The sequence below is a fragment of the Elephas maximus genome, chromosome 4 (assembly GCF_024166365.1).
Source record: "Elephas maximus indicus isolate mEleMax1 chromosome 4, mEleMax1 primary haplotype, whole genome shotgun sequence".
Lineage (NCBI taxonomy): Eukaryota > Metazoa > Chordata > Mammalia > Proboscidea > Elephantidae > Elephas > Elephas maximus.
In genome coordinates, this window is record NC_064822.1 from 51,181,452 (window position 1) to 51,198,165 (window position 16,714).

General features: G+C 39.2%; 1 protein-coding gene across 9 annotated transcripts in view; it reads left to right on the plus strand.

Annotated features, from left to right (window-relative positions):
* The window catches only part of SFMBT2 (Scm like with four mbt domains 2), a 267,557-nt gene that overhangs the window by 172,727 nt on the left and 78,116 nt on the right, over window positions 1–16,714 (plus strand). For all 9 annotated transcript variants that reach the window (XM_049882021.1, XM_049882015.1, XM_049882022.1 and 6 more), the window contains 2 exons: window positions 7,452–7,553; window positions 11,618–11,765. In XM_049882021.1, coding sequence (XP_049737978.1) covers window positions 7,452–7,553; window positions 11,618–11,765 — 250 coding nt within the window. The remainder of the gene's footprint in view (window positions 1–7,451; window positions 7,554–11,617; window positions 11,766–16,714) is intronic.

The window sequence follows — 16,714 nt, forward strand, 5'->3', positions numbered from 1 at the left end:
TTTAGTAGTCACCCCAAAGCTTTATTACTCTGCCAGAAAAATTTGTGTTGGCGTTTACTTGCTGATGACGACTGTTGAGCAGCTCTGTGGCAGTGGTGTTTCTTAAATAGCTATGTTCGATTCTTCCAGAACCACGGACTGCCTTTGTCCAGGAATGGCAAAGACTTCAAAGGCAAAGACGTCATCAGAAGCTAAATGTTTAAAGCAGTGGGAAACTAGTGTTTATTTAGTACACCCAGGGAAATGCCCTGAGGTTGGCTAATCATCTCTATTTCTCTATTTCTTAGGTGAAAAAAAATGTGACAAGCTAGAAGTGTAATGCCACAATAACCAAATATATTATGGGTTGTTCATACTTCTTTTTCCAGTGTAATATTCCATATTTATCACTCCTCAGTTATTTTCTAACTAAATCGAGAGCTTCTCAATGTCAGGAGCCATATCATCTACTCTTCCCTTCATTCAGTGTAATTAGTGCTTAGCACATGTTGTTGTTGTTAGCTGCCACGGAGTTGGCCGCTGACTTACGGCGACCCCATGGACAGTGGAACACACTGCCAGGTCCTGTGCCATTCCCACAATCAGTTGTGGAATGGTTCGTTGTGATCCATAGAGTTTTCATTGATGTTTAATTGACTGATTTTTGGGACTAGATAGCCAGGCCTTTCTGACTCGTCTCTGCATCATAGCAATACACGGCAGATGAGCAAGTGGTGGCTGCATTGGCTAGATCAAACACGGGTCTCCTGCATGGAAGGAGAAAATTCTACCACTGAACCACCGTTATCCCTGCTTAACACATAGTATATAAAATACCAGTGATAGATTGAAATTGGTGTGAATTTTGCAGCTAGCCGCATTTACTAGATTAACCACGTTTATCAGACTAACCTGTCTTGGTCACCGCTGGTAATATTGTGAGGTAGTAGGTGTTGATGAAGGATCACTTATGAAGCATCATAGGCACTTTGCTGTACCCAAAAACACATTTCTTAAATCTTTATTGTTTAAGAATACCTGAAAGTGGTGAAAATATTTATGAGTTATTGATGAAGGCTGTGATCGAGTGTATATATACATATTTTGGGGATAATGATTTAACATCTGAATTCTCTCTGACACACTTTTTTCATAAGCCACTAAAAACTGTTATGAATTAACTGTAAAAATTGGAGGTTATAAATAAAGGACCAGTATTAGTAGCTAACATTTTTTTTAACTTGGCACTGTCTATCTTTGAAATAAAATTTACGAACATATAGATTGTGGGGTTTTGTTTGTTTTTCACTAACTAGGGATCAAAAATAAAAGTTCCTTTTTGGTGGTCTTCTTTGCTTCCCAGTCTGTTTATCTAATCTGACAGATGTTGGCGTCCAAGTCAGGCTGTTTGGGTTTGAATCCCATTTCCCCTCTTATGAGCTCTTTGTTGTTGCTTAGTTAACTTAACCTCTTTGTCTTTCCTTACTGTAACACGGATACCACTCCGTAGGCGGTTGTGAGGAGAAAATAATACATGGAAAGCGATTATAAGTATTTAAAATACGTTAGTACAAACCAAAAACCCTTTGCCATCGAGTCAATTTTGACTCATAGTGACCCTATAGAACAGAAACTACCCCCTAGGGATTCCAAGGCTGTAAATCTTCATGGAAACAGACTGCCACGCCATTCTCCCATAGAGTGGCTGGTAGGTTCAAACGGCCAACCTTTTTGTTAGCAGCCAGGCACTTAACCACTGCACTGCCAGGGCTCCTAAAATGTGTCAGTAGTTATTATTTCTGTTTACTCGATATTACATTCCTAACCAACTTGTTCTCAGTGGAGAGTCACTGTATTTTAGTAGGAGAGGGTGAGACCTACTTAGGTTCTGGAGAGAATAAAGCTGATGAAACCTGAATGGAGAAGGAAGTTTTGATATATCTCTTTCACAATGTCACTGAACTGAAAATAAGTTTCCCCGAAGAGAGATGTTACCGTAGCCTGGGAAGACAGTCCTCCGATAAAATGAATGACGTTTTACTTTTGATCAACGTAAAACTACTTTAGGGCAAAAATAAAATGTATAGTGATGAATGTAGATAGAAATGGCATTGCCAGCATTTGTAAAACGAAAGTGGTTTTTCTGTAAGCAATTTAACTGGACTCCAGTAAAATTAAATAAATGGTATTTCTTGACTGTGGCAGGCATATTTGTAAATAAATGTACTGACAATTTAGCAATACCTCCTGATTTCAGGAACATCATTCTTGATCCAGTAATTGTGAGGTGTGAATAACTCTCTAGAGGTTTGCAAAGGCCAGAATGTATCTTTCAAACCGTGGTGAGTTTTCCATTCTCTCAGTAGATGATCGGTTTTGTGAATCACCTCCAGGGACTCTCTTTCTCCTCAACATTGAAAATGATTAGCTGGGTGTTTGTGTCAATGAATACATGTACTGTGACTGTATTAACAGCTCAAATGAAATAGTGTGGGGTGATTGAGTTTGTTTTTAAATGAAAAGATCTGTACCTTTTCGCATATACTAATATGGATGTACATAGGTGTGTGTGTATATATATGTATACACACACATACAGAGTTCAGAAAGTCTGTGTACTGACTTATTTGGGAATTCTCTGATGCCGAATTCTTCAACTATCTTAAAAACAAAACGAAAAGAACTATATTCCTTAAGTGTCAAATGTCTCCTTTGCCTTTTAGATCAGACTCAGATGCCTCAATTGGGTATTTAAAGCCCTGTCTCACTACTTAAATTTAATTTTTTCCTCGTAAGTCTAGATCATATGCTTTTCAAATTCCAAATTAAGATTCATTTCTATAAATCCTTCGACTACCATCACCATTTAAAAAAAAAAAAAAAACCCAAACAAACCCATTGCCTTCAATTTGATTCTGACTCACAGTGACCCTATAGGACAGAGTAGAACTGCCCCGTAGGGTTTCCAAGGCCATAAATCTTTATGGAAGCAGACTGCCACATCGTTCTCCTACAGAGCAACTGGTGGGCTCAAACTGCTGACCTTCCGATTAGCAGCTGAGTGCTTAACCACTGTACTAGCAAGGCTCCACCATAGTGATCTTTAATTTTCATATGCTGGAAGCAAAAAAAAAAAAAACACCAAAAATCATTCTGAAATTTCTTCTAAGCATGGATCTCTTGTAACTATTCCATGTTTGTCTTTCCCTTCTTCCTTCTACGTAGGTTTTTTGTCTATTCCATGCAACATCTAGTAGCCTGGTGTGGTACCTTGGTGATTCCTAATGAATGCTTATTGGATAAATGATAAAACATGGTATTGGAATGGATGTCAAGAAATTATCTAGCTTTTCCCATTCCTTCAGCTTAATGCAATAAATATTCATTGTGGCTTTTCTTGGGTGAACCACATGGCACTAAATGAGAGAGTTTGGTGTTCCCTAGAAAGTTTTGTACATACAACATGGTTACCTGTCATGTTTTTTTAGAGTTCTCCAGTTGCCAGAGGTTTCCACAGCAAACCACTTTAGAAAATACTATCCTGCCTCTTGTAGTAAAAAGTTCTGACATCATCATTCATGAGTATCATAAACATGAGTAGCAGATTTAGTCAAACTATAATCGTTACACATCTTTGCATCTGAATCTTTTAAATTTCTGTTACGTTGACTTACCTTTGAAACCAGTGGGATTTCTACAGAGTCATAGAAGGATTTTTTTTTCATGTTAGTCAAAAGTGACTGTAAGAAAGTGGAAGTTAGAGCTTGAGGATACAGAAATGTGCTTTATAGTTTCCAGATTCATATCTGAAATCTGGAGTTCACATTTAATAGGATTTTGTAGATATATGTGAATATTTGAGACCAGAATATGAATGCTTGAGTGTGGATACAGCTACTTCTCAAAATGTCTAGCTTTTTTTCTTCAGTATATTAAACAAGAGGGCTAAAGGGTTTTGCGTAGTTTGAAACAAAAACAGATGCATTTCCACAAGTAAGAAGTTTGTGCATTTGCTACTGAAACCTAGTGGAAGTAATTTAAGATGTAGGAAATCTGAGACATGACTGGCAAAGGGAACACTTGTTTCTAAACCTTTGGGATAATGATAAGTTTAAATAGTTTAAAACTATTTTAATGTCTTGCTGTTTATATTTTTGTCCCACACATGGCCATTTATGATTTTGATGTTTATGGTTATTTTATGGGTGAGCAGGGAGACCTGCTCAGAAGTTCAGTGATTGACATAAGAGCACACAGACCCTCCAGGAAAGAAGAAAAAGAAGACGTAATACATACATGAAGTGATCTGATCCCCTTTTAACCTAGAAATGTGGTTTGATGCAGTCAGCCAAAGCAGAATACACTTAAAATCATTAACAGTAAGCTCTATAATACAGTACTCAACCCTGAAATGAGAAGGTTATCTGAGGAGCAAATTGCTGTCCTAAGCTTTTATGCTTCATTTCTAAGGAGAGGCAGCCATTCTTCACTAGACAACTGTGAATAAAATCAGGCAGCAATGAAAGGACAACTGTTAGTGCAGCGTTCCTGGATGCCACAGGGAGGCTCCAACAGAGCAAGGGGGCTGTGACTGAGAGCCTTTCAGGTGGGACTTGGAACCTAGGATATAGGATGAGTGTGAACTTGGCTAAAGACTTGCAAGTCAGTGGTCAGTAAACTGAGAACCTGGAATTTAAAATGGGCCTGGAGATCACAGGTCAAATGTACTTAGAAAGTCACTGACTCTACTCAGAGAGCGCCTGACCCAAGCCTTGATATTTTCAGTCTCCTCATATGCATGTGAAAGCTGGACAATGAATAAGAAAGACCGAAGAAGAATTGATGCCTTTGAATTATGGTGTTGGCAGAGAATATCAAATATACAGTGGACTGCCAGAACAATTCTGTCTTGGAAGAAGTACAATCAGAGAGTCAGAGTGCTCCTTAGAAGTGAGAATGACAGGATTTCATCTCACGTATTTTAAACGTGTTGTCAGGATGGACCGGTCCCTGGAGAAGGACATCATGCTTGGTAAGGTAGAGGATCGGCGAAAAAGAGGAAGACCCTTGACAAGATGGATTGACACAGTGACTGCATCAGCGGGTTCAAACATAGCAATTATTTTGAGGATGGCGCAGGAGCGGGCATTGTTTCACTTTGTGTTGTACACAGGGTCACTATGAGTCAGAATCAACTCATCCGCACCTAACAACGACAACTCAGAGAGCAGATTAGACCAAGTACATGGGATCAAGAGGGAATTAAAGACAGCAGGTGTGGCAGAAATCCAGCCTGCAGTTTTCCTACAGTGAAAACTCAAAGGAGAAGCAAACGGAAGAATAGGTGAGAGATGACAATTCCAAGAACCCTGGTGGTAGAAGCAGCCAAGGGGTGTTGACATGTTTCCTGTTACTGGTGGACCAAAATCAAGAATGTTTAGCCCTATAACTGTGGATAGAAGTGAGGGAATGCTGCAAAAGGAAGGACAGCTGATGGCAGAGAGGAAAGCAGAAGACCTGTTAAAATATGATATTACCTGTGTCTGGGTCCATTTATTGTAGGAACAAGTGTGCTGTTAGTACTTGAGGGTATTTGTATATTGTAAAACAATGTAATAATGACTGCTTCAATTTGTCAAGTATATTCAGGCAAAGTAGGGAAAGCATATTATAATTTTAGAATAATTCCTCTTTTCAAAAGGTTAAAGGGTTTTGTGCTTAAAAGGGAAAAATATTTATGTGCAAAATCCACTAATGTGACTCAATTCCCATTCATGGTGAGATACTGGAGACATTGGTGTCTGACAGGGACATTAACTTTTAATCTTTTAATTCAGGTGTCAATTAGTCATTTTCTGTTTAGTTCTTAAGTCTTAACACTCGTGCTTTATGGCTCTGCTGGAATGCACTGGAAATGTTTTCTTGGCGTTATGGCTGGTGTGTGTTAATAATGCAGTAACTCTGTGTACTTTTCTTTTTCCAACTCATCCTTCCCAGCTACCTCTATAAATACTATTTTCAATGGGAATTAAAAAATGAAACTCGTCACCCTTGCCCAAGGTATTTCCTTAGGCTTTTCCTTATGCATATAATTTTTATAAAATGTTTATTATAAACTCTTATGGAATTTATAAAGACTTAGAATGGGCCAGTTCTTTCGATTAGTTTTTGTCATAGAAGTTATTGTACCCTGACCACATACATTCTCATTCTGATTATCCACCCTCCCTGAATGTGGCCTCATTTGCTTCAGCCAGGTCTATCATTTATTGCACATCTATTGAGTGCAGAGACCATTATAAACTGCTGTGGGGAAATGAAAAACGAAAGGGTCCTTGTGATTCTGTAGGCATTTATAGTCTGTACCTTTGTTGCTAAAGCAATGGAGTGCTGAATTGTTTTATAAGCAGTTGCCCTTCTCTGGTCCAATGGTGGATGCTGACTGTATTGACCAGCTTTTGCAGGGGGAGCAGGCACTGTTCAGTTGGGCTGTGTACGATCCTCAGAGTTAGAAGTAGGATGGCAATGCTGAATTAATTAGAAAACCACTTTAGACTTGCAGATAAAAGAAAGTGATAGATCTCTAGATATTTTGTGCTTCACACCCAGTTGATGTACTTGGAAATAGCAGAATTTATTTGCAGCTATTAACTTCCTCAGGGGCAGGCTGCAAATACATTTATTTATCCACTACTATTTATACTTTTTTTTATTTATACAGACTGTGAGTTATGAGGTGACCTCCATCTCAGCAAGATAAATTTGGTATCCAGAGTCCAGCCAACCTCTATTGCTGTATAGCTGAAGTGTATATTGAAATTTGTTTTCTTGAGAAGGGAGGCAAGCCCCATCTCTCACACATAAGGTTGCTGTGAGTGGGTTATAAAACTGCCAGACAACTATTAAACAGGGGGTGTTGCTCATCTTTATTGAGTAGGGGTCAGGTTTGGATTGTTTGCAGAGCTGTTTTGGAAGCTTATGTCCGGACATCTCCAAGTTCGTGAGCTCACCACCGTAAGCCGTATGCCCTGAAACACAAGAAAACAGGGACAAACTGTATCACCTACAAGGTAGTAACTGAAACCCCATGAAGTAAGTCCAGTAGCAAGAGGCCACGTTTTCTGAAGCTACTTCTGCTGTGTTTAAGATGACTGATTGCCTCTATTACTCTGCTGTGCTTCAGTTGATAGCACCTAGAAGATCAAAGCAGTGTAATGTGAATTTTTTTGCTTAGTGTAAATTTAAGAGTGACTACAAAGGCTTGTTTCCTCTCCCTTGGAAAAGCAATTTAGCCTGCAGAAAATAATTAAGTCCTCAGTATCTTGCAATAATTAGAAATTTGAAATGGGAGGGTTAATTATTTCAATCAGATTTTGGTTGTTGCCCACTAAAATGTTCAATGATATCATCCAGTCAGTTTCCGAGTTAATTTACAGTGCCATAGCCTTCAATATTTTTCTTTTCCCCCGCAGGATCATGCAGATTTGCGAAGCCATTTCTTCACAGTTGGTATGAAGCTAGAAACAGTGAATATGAGTGAGCCCTTTCATATCTGTCCTGCATCAGTGACTAAGGTGGGTTTTCCTCCCTTTCTCCCCACCTCAGCCTCCAGAGTGGATCAGATAAGTCATTCAGTTCAAAGCCAAATGAAATATACAGATATGCAGCAACACCAAGTAAATGGAAAGAAGATTGCCTTTTCTCCAGTGCAGCACTATTTTAAGCTCTCTTTTTATCACTGGTAGCATAGAATGAAGGAGCCCTGGTGGCAAAGCAGTTAAGCACTCTGCTGCTAACTGAAAGGTCTGTGGTTCAAACCCCCAGCCGCTCACTGGGAGAAAGATGCGGCAGTCTGCTTCTTTGAAGATTACAACCATGAAAACCTTCTGGGGCAGTTCTCTTCTGTTCTATCAGGTTGCTCTGAGTAAGAATCTACCGGATGACACACAACAACAACATTTACGGGAGCAGATCTCTGAGTCTTTTCTCGCTTGATGCTGCTGGTGGATTAGTAATGCCGACCTTTAGAGCATACCAGCCAAGTGCTTAACCATTGCTACACCTACGGCTCCTTTTATTAGCCATAGTCACACACATTAATCACTTTAAAACTGCAGTTTGTTCCTCTCCTCATTAAAACAAACTACTTATGAGTTGCCTATTGTAGTCATTATAATAGTAACCTGCTTTTCCTGCACTGATAGTGGCTTGTATGATCTATTTATGTTTGAAAATAACCTGACAATGGTGGAAAGTAAATTCCCAACTCTAATGTGTCAGTATATCTGCTTCCTTTTTCTCATCTGTTTCTAGTGACTAAAGGAAAAGTCAGACTTCTAAGACTTGCAGATTTTAAATGAAATTACTTTTTCATGTAAAGGTATTTTTATTATGACCTGGCACTCTTTAAGATAATAATTTGCCTTCCCCATAGAAGGAATCTGGATGGAGGCATGTATGGTTACATCTAAATGTGTGTTTCTACCTTTTATCATTGGTGGGGAAAACCAACCAACTAGCATTCTTAGCCAATGTGTGTTTTGGTTAATGGCTTTTTTGCCCATTTCAGTGGGGGACTTAATTAGAGGCTCAAAAGTTAATTCTAATTTCTTTTCTGAAGGAGACTGGGCTTATTAATGAAGTTAGACTGTGACATATTAATTATAATCAGTTTCAAGCCCAAATACCTTTATCTAGTTGGATAGACTTTCAGTGCCAGCTGTTTGGTGTTCACAGTAAATAATTTTTTCTTTAAATAGATCTCTTTTTTGGGGGGAGGGGTGGAGGAGTGGGTGTTCACTGACTTTTAGCCTTCCTTTTCATTTTATTTTTCTTACACTTTATACCCAAGATAAAATACTTCAGTCATTCTGTTTCATGTGTATCGTTCCTTCTTGTTTTATCAACCACATGTTGCACAATGCAAGGCCTGTCATGTATGCTTCTGTCTCTTAGAGCTTCGGTAGGTATCTCCCCAGGTTCAAGACTCATCTTCATATAATGAGGTATCAGAACATTGTTAATAGAGAAAATAACACTGGGAAATGTTTTAGAATATTGTGCTGGAGGGTGTAACAAACTGTGATGGTATTACTCTTCATAATGAAAATTTCATTTTTTTCCTTCTCTCCATGAGACAGCTGTTGAAGAAATAAATAAATAGCATTAAAGCAAACGGAAAGAATACAGTCAAGCATGTAGTAGACCCAGTATTAAATGACCAACCTTTTTCAGTGTAGCAGGATTATGTTTTGGGTGTTTAAAAACAGCCTGAGAGATTAACAGATGATAATGGTGGTGATGATGGTGGCGACAGCAGTATCATCTATGTATGTGAAATATACTGTATAGTTTAGAGGGAAAGATTCTGGACTTAGATGGCCTGAGTTCTGTTTCTTTCCTGCCTGCTCTGAGCTGCGTGGTCTTGGGAAAGTCGGTTAACCGCCCTGGGCTTCAGTATTGAGACCTCTGGGTTCTGGACCAGATGACTTTAAGGCAGTGGTTGTGAACCATTTGGGAACATGAACCTGGATAGATTTGATGAAATTTATTAACCTTTTCCTCTAAAGTATGCACACACGAACATGCATTTTAATAAGCGTGGAGATTCCTTAGTGTCCATCATTATATGGTTCAGTGGCACTGAGAGATTCTGCCAGTAGTCTATAAAACTATATGTTTTTTAATGTATATATGTGTTTGTGAGTGTGTATGTATGTGTGAGAATCTAGATCACTTGACTATAACAAATATTTACTGAGTATTCATTGTGTGCTAGGCACTATTCTAGACAATGGGAGCATAGCAGACAGAAGACCCTGCTCTTTTGGAGCTCATAACTGATGGGAGAAACCAGACAGTAAACAATTAATTAGCAAATAAATATAGCATGTCACATCAGGGAAGGGGATAATGGAGTGTTGGGTTGAGGGAGGGAGGATGTTGTATTAGTTAGGGTTGTCAGGGAAGGCCATATAGGGAGGATGATGTTTGACTCTTCGCTCCTTGAAGTTTAATTTCAAAGGCAAACCTCAAGCAGTTTATAACTATTTACTGGAATTAACATAGAGAAGAATAGAAGTCAAGTTTACTCTCCTGCTTAGCCTTACCCTAGATTGCCTCCAAGAAATATTTTGTAAATGAATGGAGCCAGTAATCATAGTTTAGTAGAAGTATTAAGGTTCCAAAAACTGGTTTATGTCTGTTGAGTTGGGAAAGTGTTTTTTGTTTTCTGGCCTGGTTTATCTACTAGGTTCTTTAAATCCATCATGCTTTGTTTAGTGGCGGGATTGATCTGATCTTTGCTGTCTGCTTTGCCCATCAGCATGCCTTACTTCTGTTTCTCCACTGATGTTTTTTCTTATATTCAGTGGTAATTTATTGAATTTCTCTTTACAAAGCATTTTCTATGCATTGTGGAAATACACTGATGAAATAAAAAGAGGACCCTGTCCTCAGAGATGGTCCCTGTGCGGTGCAAATGTTTTGTGCTTCACAGCTAACCTAAAGGTGCGTGGTTCAAACACATCCAGTGGCACCATGGAAGAAAAGCTGACAATCTGTTTCTGTAAAGATTACAGCCAAGAAAACCCTATAGAGCAGTTCTACACATGGGGTTGCTATGAGTCAAATTGACATCAATGGGTTTGGGTTTTTTTTTGTTTTGTTTTGTCCTCAGAGAACTTATGCTTTACTGGGGGTGACAGACATGTTATCTCTCCCCCCAAAAGAATGGGATTTTTCAATATAAAGATGCAATACTTAGGGAGCAGAGAGCCATTTCTTTTAATAAGAGGGATTGGGAAAACTTTCCAGTGGCATTGACATTTGAGATGCATCTTGAAAAATGTGTGATGTTTTGATAGACTAAAAATGTAGTTGGGACACTCTAGCCTGCAAGATCTCTTGAGTGAGGATAGTGAGTGATTGTCTGTTGGGCTCAGGACAGGGTCTTTCTAGGGCATTTAAATTGGAGAGAAGTGCTGCATGATAAGGCTAGAAAAATGAGATTCAGCTACGCTCCAAGATTTGGTTGAATCTTGGAGGGTCTTGAAAGATATCAGGAGTTTGGTTCTGTTGTAGATGGTGGGAATCAGTATTCCAGATTAACCTTTCAGAGCCCATCTTGGTTTTCATCTAGGCTAAGGTTTCTCTGTCTCTCTTCATCAGTTTGTTTTTCTTCCCACTGTGGAGCCCGGGTGGTGCAGCAGTTAAGTGTTATGGCTGCTAACCAAGAAGTCAGCATTTCGAATCCACCAGCCACTCCTTGGAAGTCCTATGGGGTGATTCTACTCTGTCCTGTAGGGTCACTATAAGTCATAATCAACTCCGCAGCAATGGGTTTGGTTTTTTGGGGTATGGCTGTTTGTTTCTCCCTCTAAGTCTTTGCTTTTTTATTCTCTCTCTTCTGTATATTCTAGTTACTCATTTATTTTCTCATTAATGTGATCACAATGTCCAAGTTTAATTTTTAGCAGTTGGATTAATTTAGTATACATTGTCATACCTACCCGTTTGTACTCAAATCCTTTTTGATGAAATACATTTATTGCCTTTGGAAGCTGTGCCAGTATTTCATGTTACCATTATTTATAATTTGAAGGAATTAACCTTTGGCTCTATTTTTTTTTTTTTTTAGGTTTTTAACAATCATTTTTTTCAAGTGACTATTGACGATCTGAGACCGGAACCTAGTAAACGCTCAATGCTGTGCCATATGGATTCTTTGGGGATTTTACCAGTACAATGGTGCCTTAAAAATGGAGTCAATCTCTTACCTCCCAAAGGTTAGTATTCTGTGAAATTTTATGGGGTTTGGGTATCTTATGAGGGTGTCTTACTGTCATTAAAGTAATGCTTTTGTTAATCTGGAGTAGTTCATGTTGTGAACCATGTAGGTGTAGTGAAAAAATAGCTCGCTTTGTAGCTAGCTTGACACAGAAGTCAGTTACAGCTCCATCACCTGGGCTTCTCAGTCAACTTCTGTAAACCTCAGTTTCCCAATCAGTTATTACGTGGAGGGTGCAGTATTGCTAAGTGGTTGAGGTCAAAAACTTGAAAATGTCTGAGAAATGGCTTTGAAAATGCAACAAAATGCTAACGATGCATTTCTTATAATTTCTAAGTCAGATTTTCCCCAGGGTCCAAATTGATCTCAGGTATCCAATGATGTGATGCTATAATACATTAAAATAATTGAATCAGGAGCCAGGATGTATTAAAGTAAATTTAAGTTGGGAGCCAAGGACCCATTATTATTAAGTACTGTGCTTGTAATTAAGTAGTGTGGTTTGTTGTCACTTACAGATCTAAGGCGTATTCAGGGGAGGAAGCAACTTATGGGAGAGTAGATTTTAGCAGAGAACCTCAGATAATACAGAGGTTTGAGGTGCCACTTACTTCTCAGATGGGCTTGGAATCCAAAAGGAAATAAAAAAGGAAGAGTCTGTTTAGATGAGAGTAAGGAGGAACAAGGATTTGCATACATTGCTGGTGAGAGTTCAGACAACCTATACGAAGGAAGTTTGGCAGTATTTACTAAAGTTATAGATGTGTTAACCTACTGATTCAGCAGTTCCATTTCTGGAAATTTATCCTGAAGATATACTGTATAGATAAACAATGTATGTAAGATTTTGTTTTCTGAAGCACTGTTTATAACATTAAAACATGGGGAAAAATCCAAGTGCCTATCAATAGGGGGACTGGTTAAATAGTTTGGATATATATTTAATGAAAACTATACAGTTGTTGAAAAGAATGAAGAAAGTATCTGCTCAGTATAGAAAGCCCTCCAAGGTATACTGGGAATGGTACAGACGAGTAGGTATGGCATGATACATTTTTCGTGATAAAAGAGATAATTCTTTGCTCGTATTTCTGTAAAGAAGCTCTGAAGGTTACATAAGAAACTAATGAGAATGATTACCTCTGTGTGGGGTGTGGAGGTGGACAGCAGGAAAGATGGGGGCAAAGGTAAAAATGAGACTTTTCACAGAATAATTTTTTACACCTTTGTAATTTCTAAAGCTTTTCATCCAGATGAATGTATGACCTATTCAAAAATAAATATGTATATTTAAAAGTAGAGGATTTTATAACTGAAAGAGATGTTAAAGATTATCCCTTAGACCTCAGTCATTTTATATGTGAGGAAATCAAGGCTCAGTTGTGTTAAATGGTTTGGCAAATCCAAATCTTGTGAGGCAGAGGTGAGATTAAAATCCCAGTCTTAAGATCCAAAATCTAATGCTCTTTCTACATATCGCTGGTCCACACTCTCTCCACAGAACCCACCCTTCTCAGTAATTTTAGGGATCCTGGGTGGCCTCCAGCAGGACCAGCTGATGTCAGTGGACGATGACATCATGGTCCAGAAAGGTCTCTATGTCAAAGCAGTTGGAGGATTACAGTTCTAGGGAATAATTTTCCAAGTGTCTGTGTTTTAAAAAATCATGGCTTTGTTTATTGAGATCTCTTACCAACTTATGAGAGTGTAATGTATTTACTTTTACAATTAAAATGAATTAATATTTAGAAGTGGTAATGATCACAGTGGTGGTGATTTTATGGTTTCCCTTAGAGATCATTTGTTACATGTCTTATGTCTCTACATTAGGGCCAGATAATACGCTATAGAGTTTTTTCAAATGCCTTTCTTTACTAATACTGGAGAGCATAAGTTCTTCTAAGTCAAATTCTTAACTTTATGTATATAGTGTATAGGGTTTATTATACATATTGGCAGGTGATTTTGGGTTTTTTCATTTGCGTATGTTTACCACAAATGTATTACGTTGTTTAGGTTTCTGTTGCTTATTACAATTACTATGTGCTGCCCAATTAAAAAAAAAACTGAACATCGAGTTATCCCTGGATTCTTCTATTTTTCTCACCCCTCATCTAATCCATCGGTGAATCCTATCAGCATCTTCAGAATCTGACCAAATCTCATCGTGATCCATTCCACCATTACATCTCACCTGAGTGACTGCACTGGCCACCTGCTTTCCTTGGTCTATTCTAAACACCGTAGTGAAATTGGTCGTGTTAAAACATAAATCAGACACATCTCTCCTCCACTCAGAGTGAAGTGTTCTCCAGTGCCTTCCAGCCTTACTCAGTGTTCAGGTCACAATCATGACAACAGCCTACAGTGCCCAACAGTGGTAGTATCTAGTCCTTGTCTAACCTCATCTCCCTTGGCTCTCCTCTTGGGTCTGCTCCAGTTACACCAGCCTCCTGCTGTTCCTGGAACTTGCTGGGCACATCCCTCCCTCAGGACATTGGGATGTAATACTACCTCTGCTTGGAATGTTCTCCTAGGCAGCTACAGGAATTTTAGAATCAGCTCGTAAGGTTCTTTAATGAACCCTGTTTCAGTTTGATAGGTACCATATTGGATTTATATGTTAATTTAAGAGAGATGGAATGGACTTTTTAATTACATTATCTTTTTATCACTTGCAATCTTTTGTTAGGATTTTTCCTAGGTTCCCCATCCTTTTTCTTACTGTTGTGAATGAAATTTTTGTCTATTCATTGCATATCCAGCTGCTTTACTGAGCTCCCTCTTTGAAAACAATTTGTATTAGATATGGTTCATCTGATTCTTGAAGGTTTGGTAAAACTAGCTTGTAAAACCATCTGGAATATGTGCTGTTTTAGTTGGTATTTTAGCTTTTAATTTATTTCCTTTACCGATGATAAGTTTAGTCATAGATATCATTTCTGCTTGAGATGGTTTTGGTAATTGTCTCTTTCAGCTGTGTTTTCACATTTATTGTTGTATCATTCTGTTGGGTCAGGCTTATTAATTGTATTGTTCAAATGTTCAAATATCCTCACTTTTTTTTTCTGTTTGCTCTATACATTTGAAAAAGGTACGTTAAATATCATTCTGAGATTGAGGATTTGTCAGCTTTATGTTTTGTGTTTGAAGCTATGTTAGGGCATTCAGGTTCAGGATTATTAGAGCTTCCTGGTGATTATTCTCTTTATATCTGGTAAAGCATTTTGATTAAAGGCCTTTTTGTCTGACTTGCCCTTATGTTGGTTTGTTTCCTTATGTAGTTTGTGATTTTTCATTGTGAACTAATTTTCAGTTGTAACTGTTATTTTTGTGGGTGTTCCTTGCAGCCTAGATTGAAATACACCCACTCCTCACTTGTCTACATGGCTGGGTTCCAAAGACCAGGTTGTTATGTGAAAATCGGCATTATGTGAAAATGAAGAATTTTTTTTTTTCTGTTTTCAGACCATCCATTTGTCTTAATTTTTTATTTAGAAAATATGATCATAGAAATAGTAACAGCTAAAATTTACTGATGTGCTCGCCACCGTGACGAGTCCAGTTAAGGATTATTCCTCTGTGGAGAAGGAGGCTTGAAGGAGACAAAAGCTGGATAAAGCTGGGCTATATGACTGGAGGGCCCACGGCTTAACCACTGTACCTTCTTCCCGCTCTGGGTCAGAGCTTACCTCAGGGAGCCACCTCCAGGGCTCTAGTCCCACCCTTGCAAACCCTGTGTTCATGATCCTAGAGCCTGCTTTGCCCTCCAGACCTGGCAAGTCACTGAGGCAGAGGCTGGGGCTTCCTGCGAGGGCGCTGGGAGCCTGGCTGCGCACTTGGCCCCACCAAGTCGGAGGCTTCAGGCCCAATTTGGCTCACTTTGGATATCATTAAACTCTCATGTATTTCTTCCAGACACCCTCTGCGGTTCCTCGTTCATTCCTCCTTTCCCACCCTACAGCAGTTTTGAGATTCAGGGCCTCAGGCTGCATAGGAGCTGGGAACCGAGAATAGGCGTCCGCTGGCTTGGTGATGCCTGCATGTCCACCTGGAGGCCATGGCCATGGAAGAGGCTGGCCTAGAGCAGCAGCTGGACAAGGAGCCCAGCAGAAGGGTGCTAGGCAGCCAAACCCAGCTTCCCAGAGTCTGCTCAGAGGCCCTCCTTGAGGAAGGGGACACTCCACACCCATCGCCGTCATGCCCATCACCTTGTTAAAGCACAAAATAGTCAGATAGTAAATTTTTTACTATTGCCACAAATGCAAAATGTCGGATGGTGAGCTAGTCACTAAGTGAGGAATGGGGGTAGTTGGTCTGTAGGGCAGTTTTGTATTAGCTTCTGCTAGTATTCTGGTGTTATTCTGATGCGCAAGTCCTAGAGCATTAATTTGTTGCTGTCCCTATCTCCCCATTAGAAACTAAGCTCCATAGAATTAAGGGTTTTTTTTTTTTTTTTTAAATCTTTTTTGTTCATTTTTTATCTCTTTTATATCCCCAGCACTTAGAACAATGCTTGGTACATACTAGGTGTTCCTGGATTTTCAAGGAGTGAATGACTGAATCATACATTAATTCCTCAGTCCATTTCATAGAGAATTCTAACATTTAAACCCCACATCCATATGTGCCACTGGCCTCTTTTTTCTACCCCCTCAGCTAGAGCCTTGGACAGGTAGCTGCCATTCCTGCTGTTTCTCTGTCCCTGTGGGCCAGCTGTGTCTAGTCCCATTTTCACAGACCAGCCAGCCCAGTGGGGGTTGGGCATCAGATAGTAGTTCCTGCTGCTCACGTCCCATGAGCCCAGTGTCACCTCCTGTCCCTGTGCAAGGCCCTGGGCTGCCACAGCATTGCTGGACTTCTCAGCTCTAGCTTTGAGGGCCCTTTGGTTTTTTGGCACCTGGATATTCTTTTTCAAGTTTGGCTATGTATTTAATTTTTTTTCAT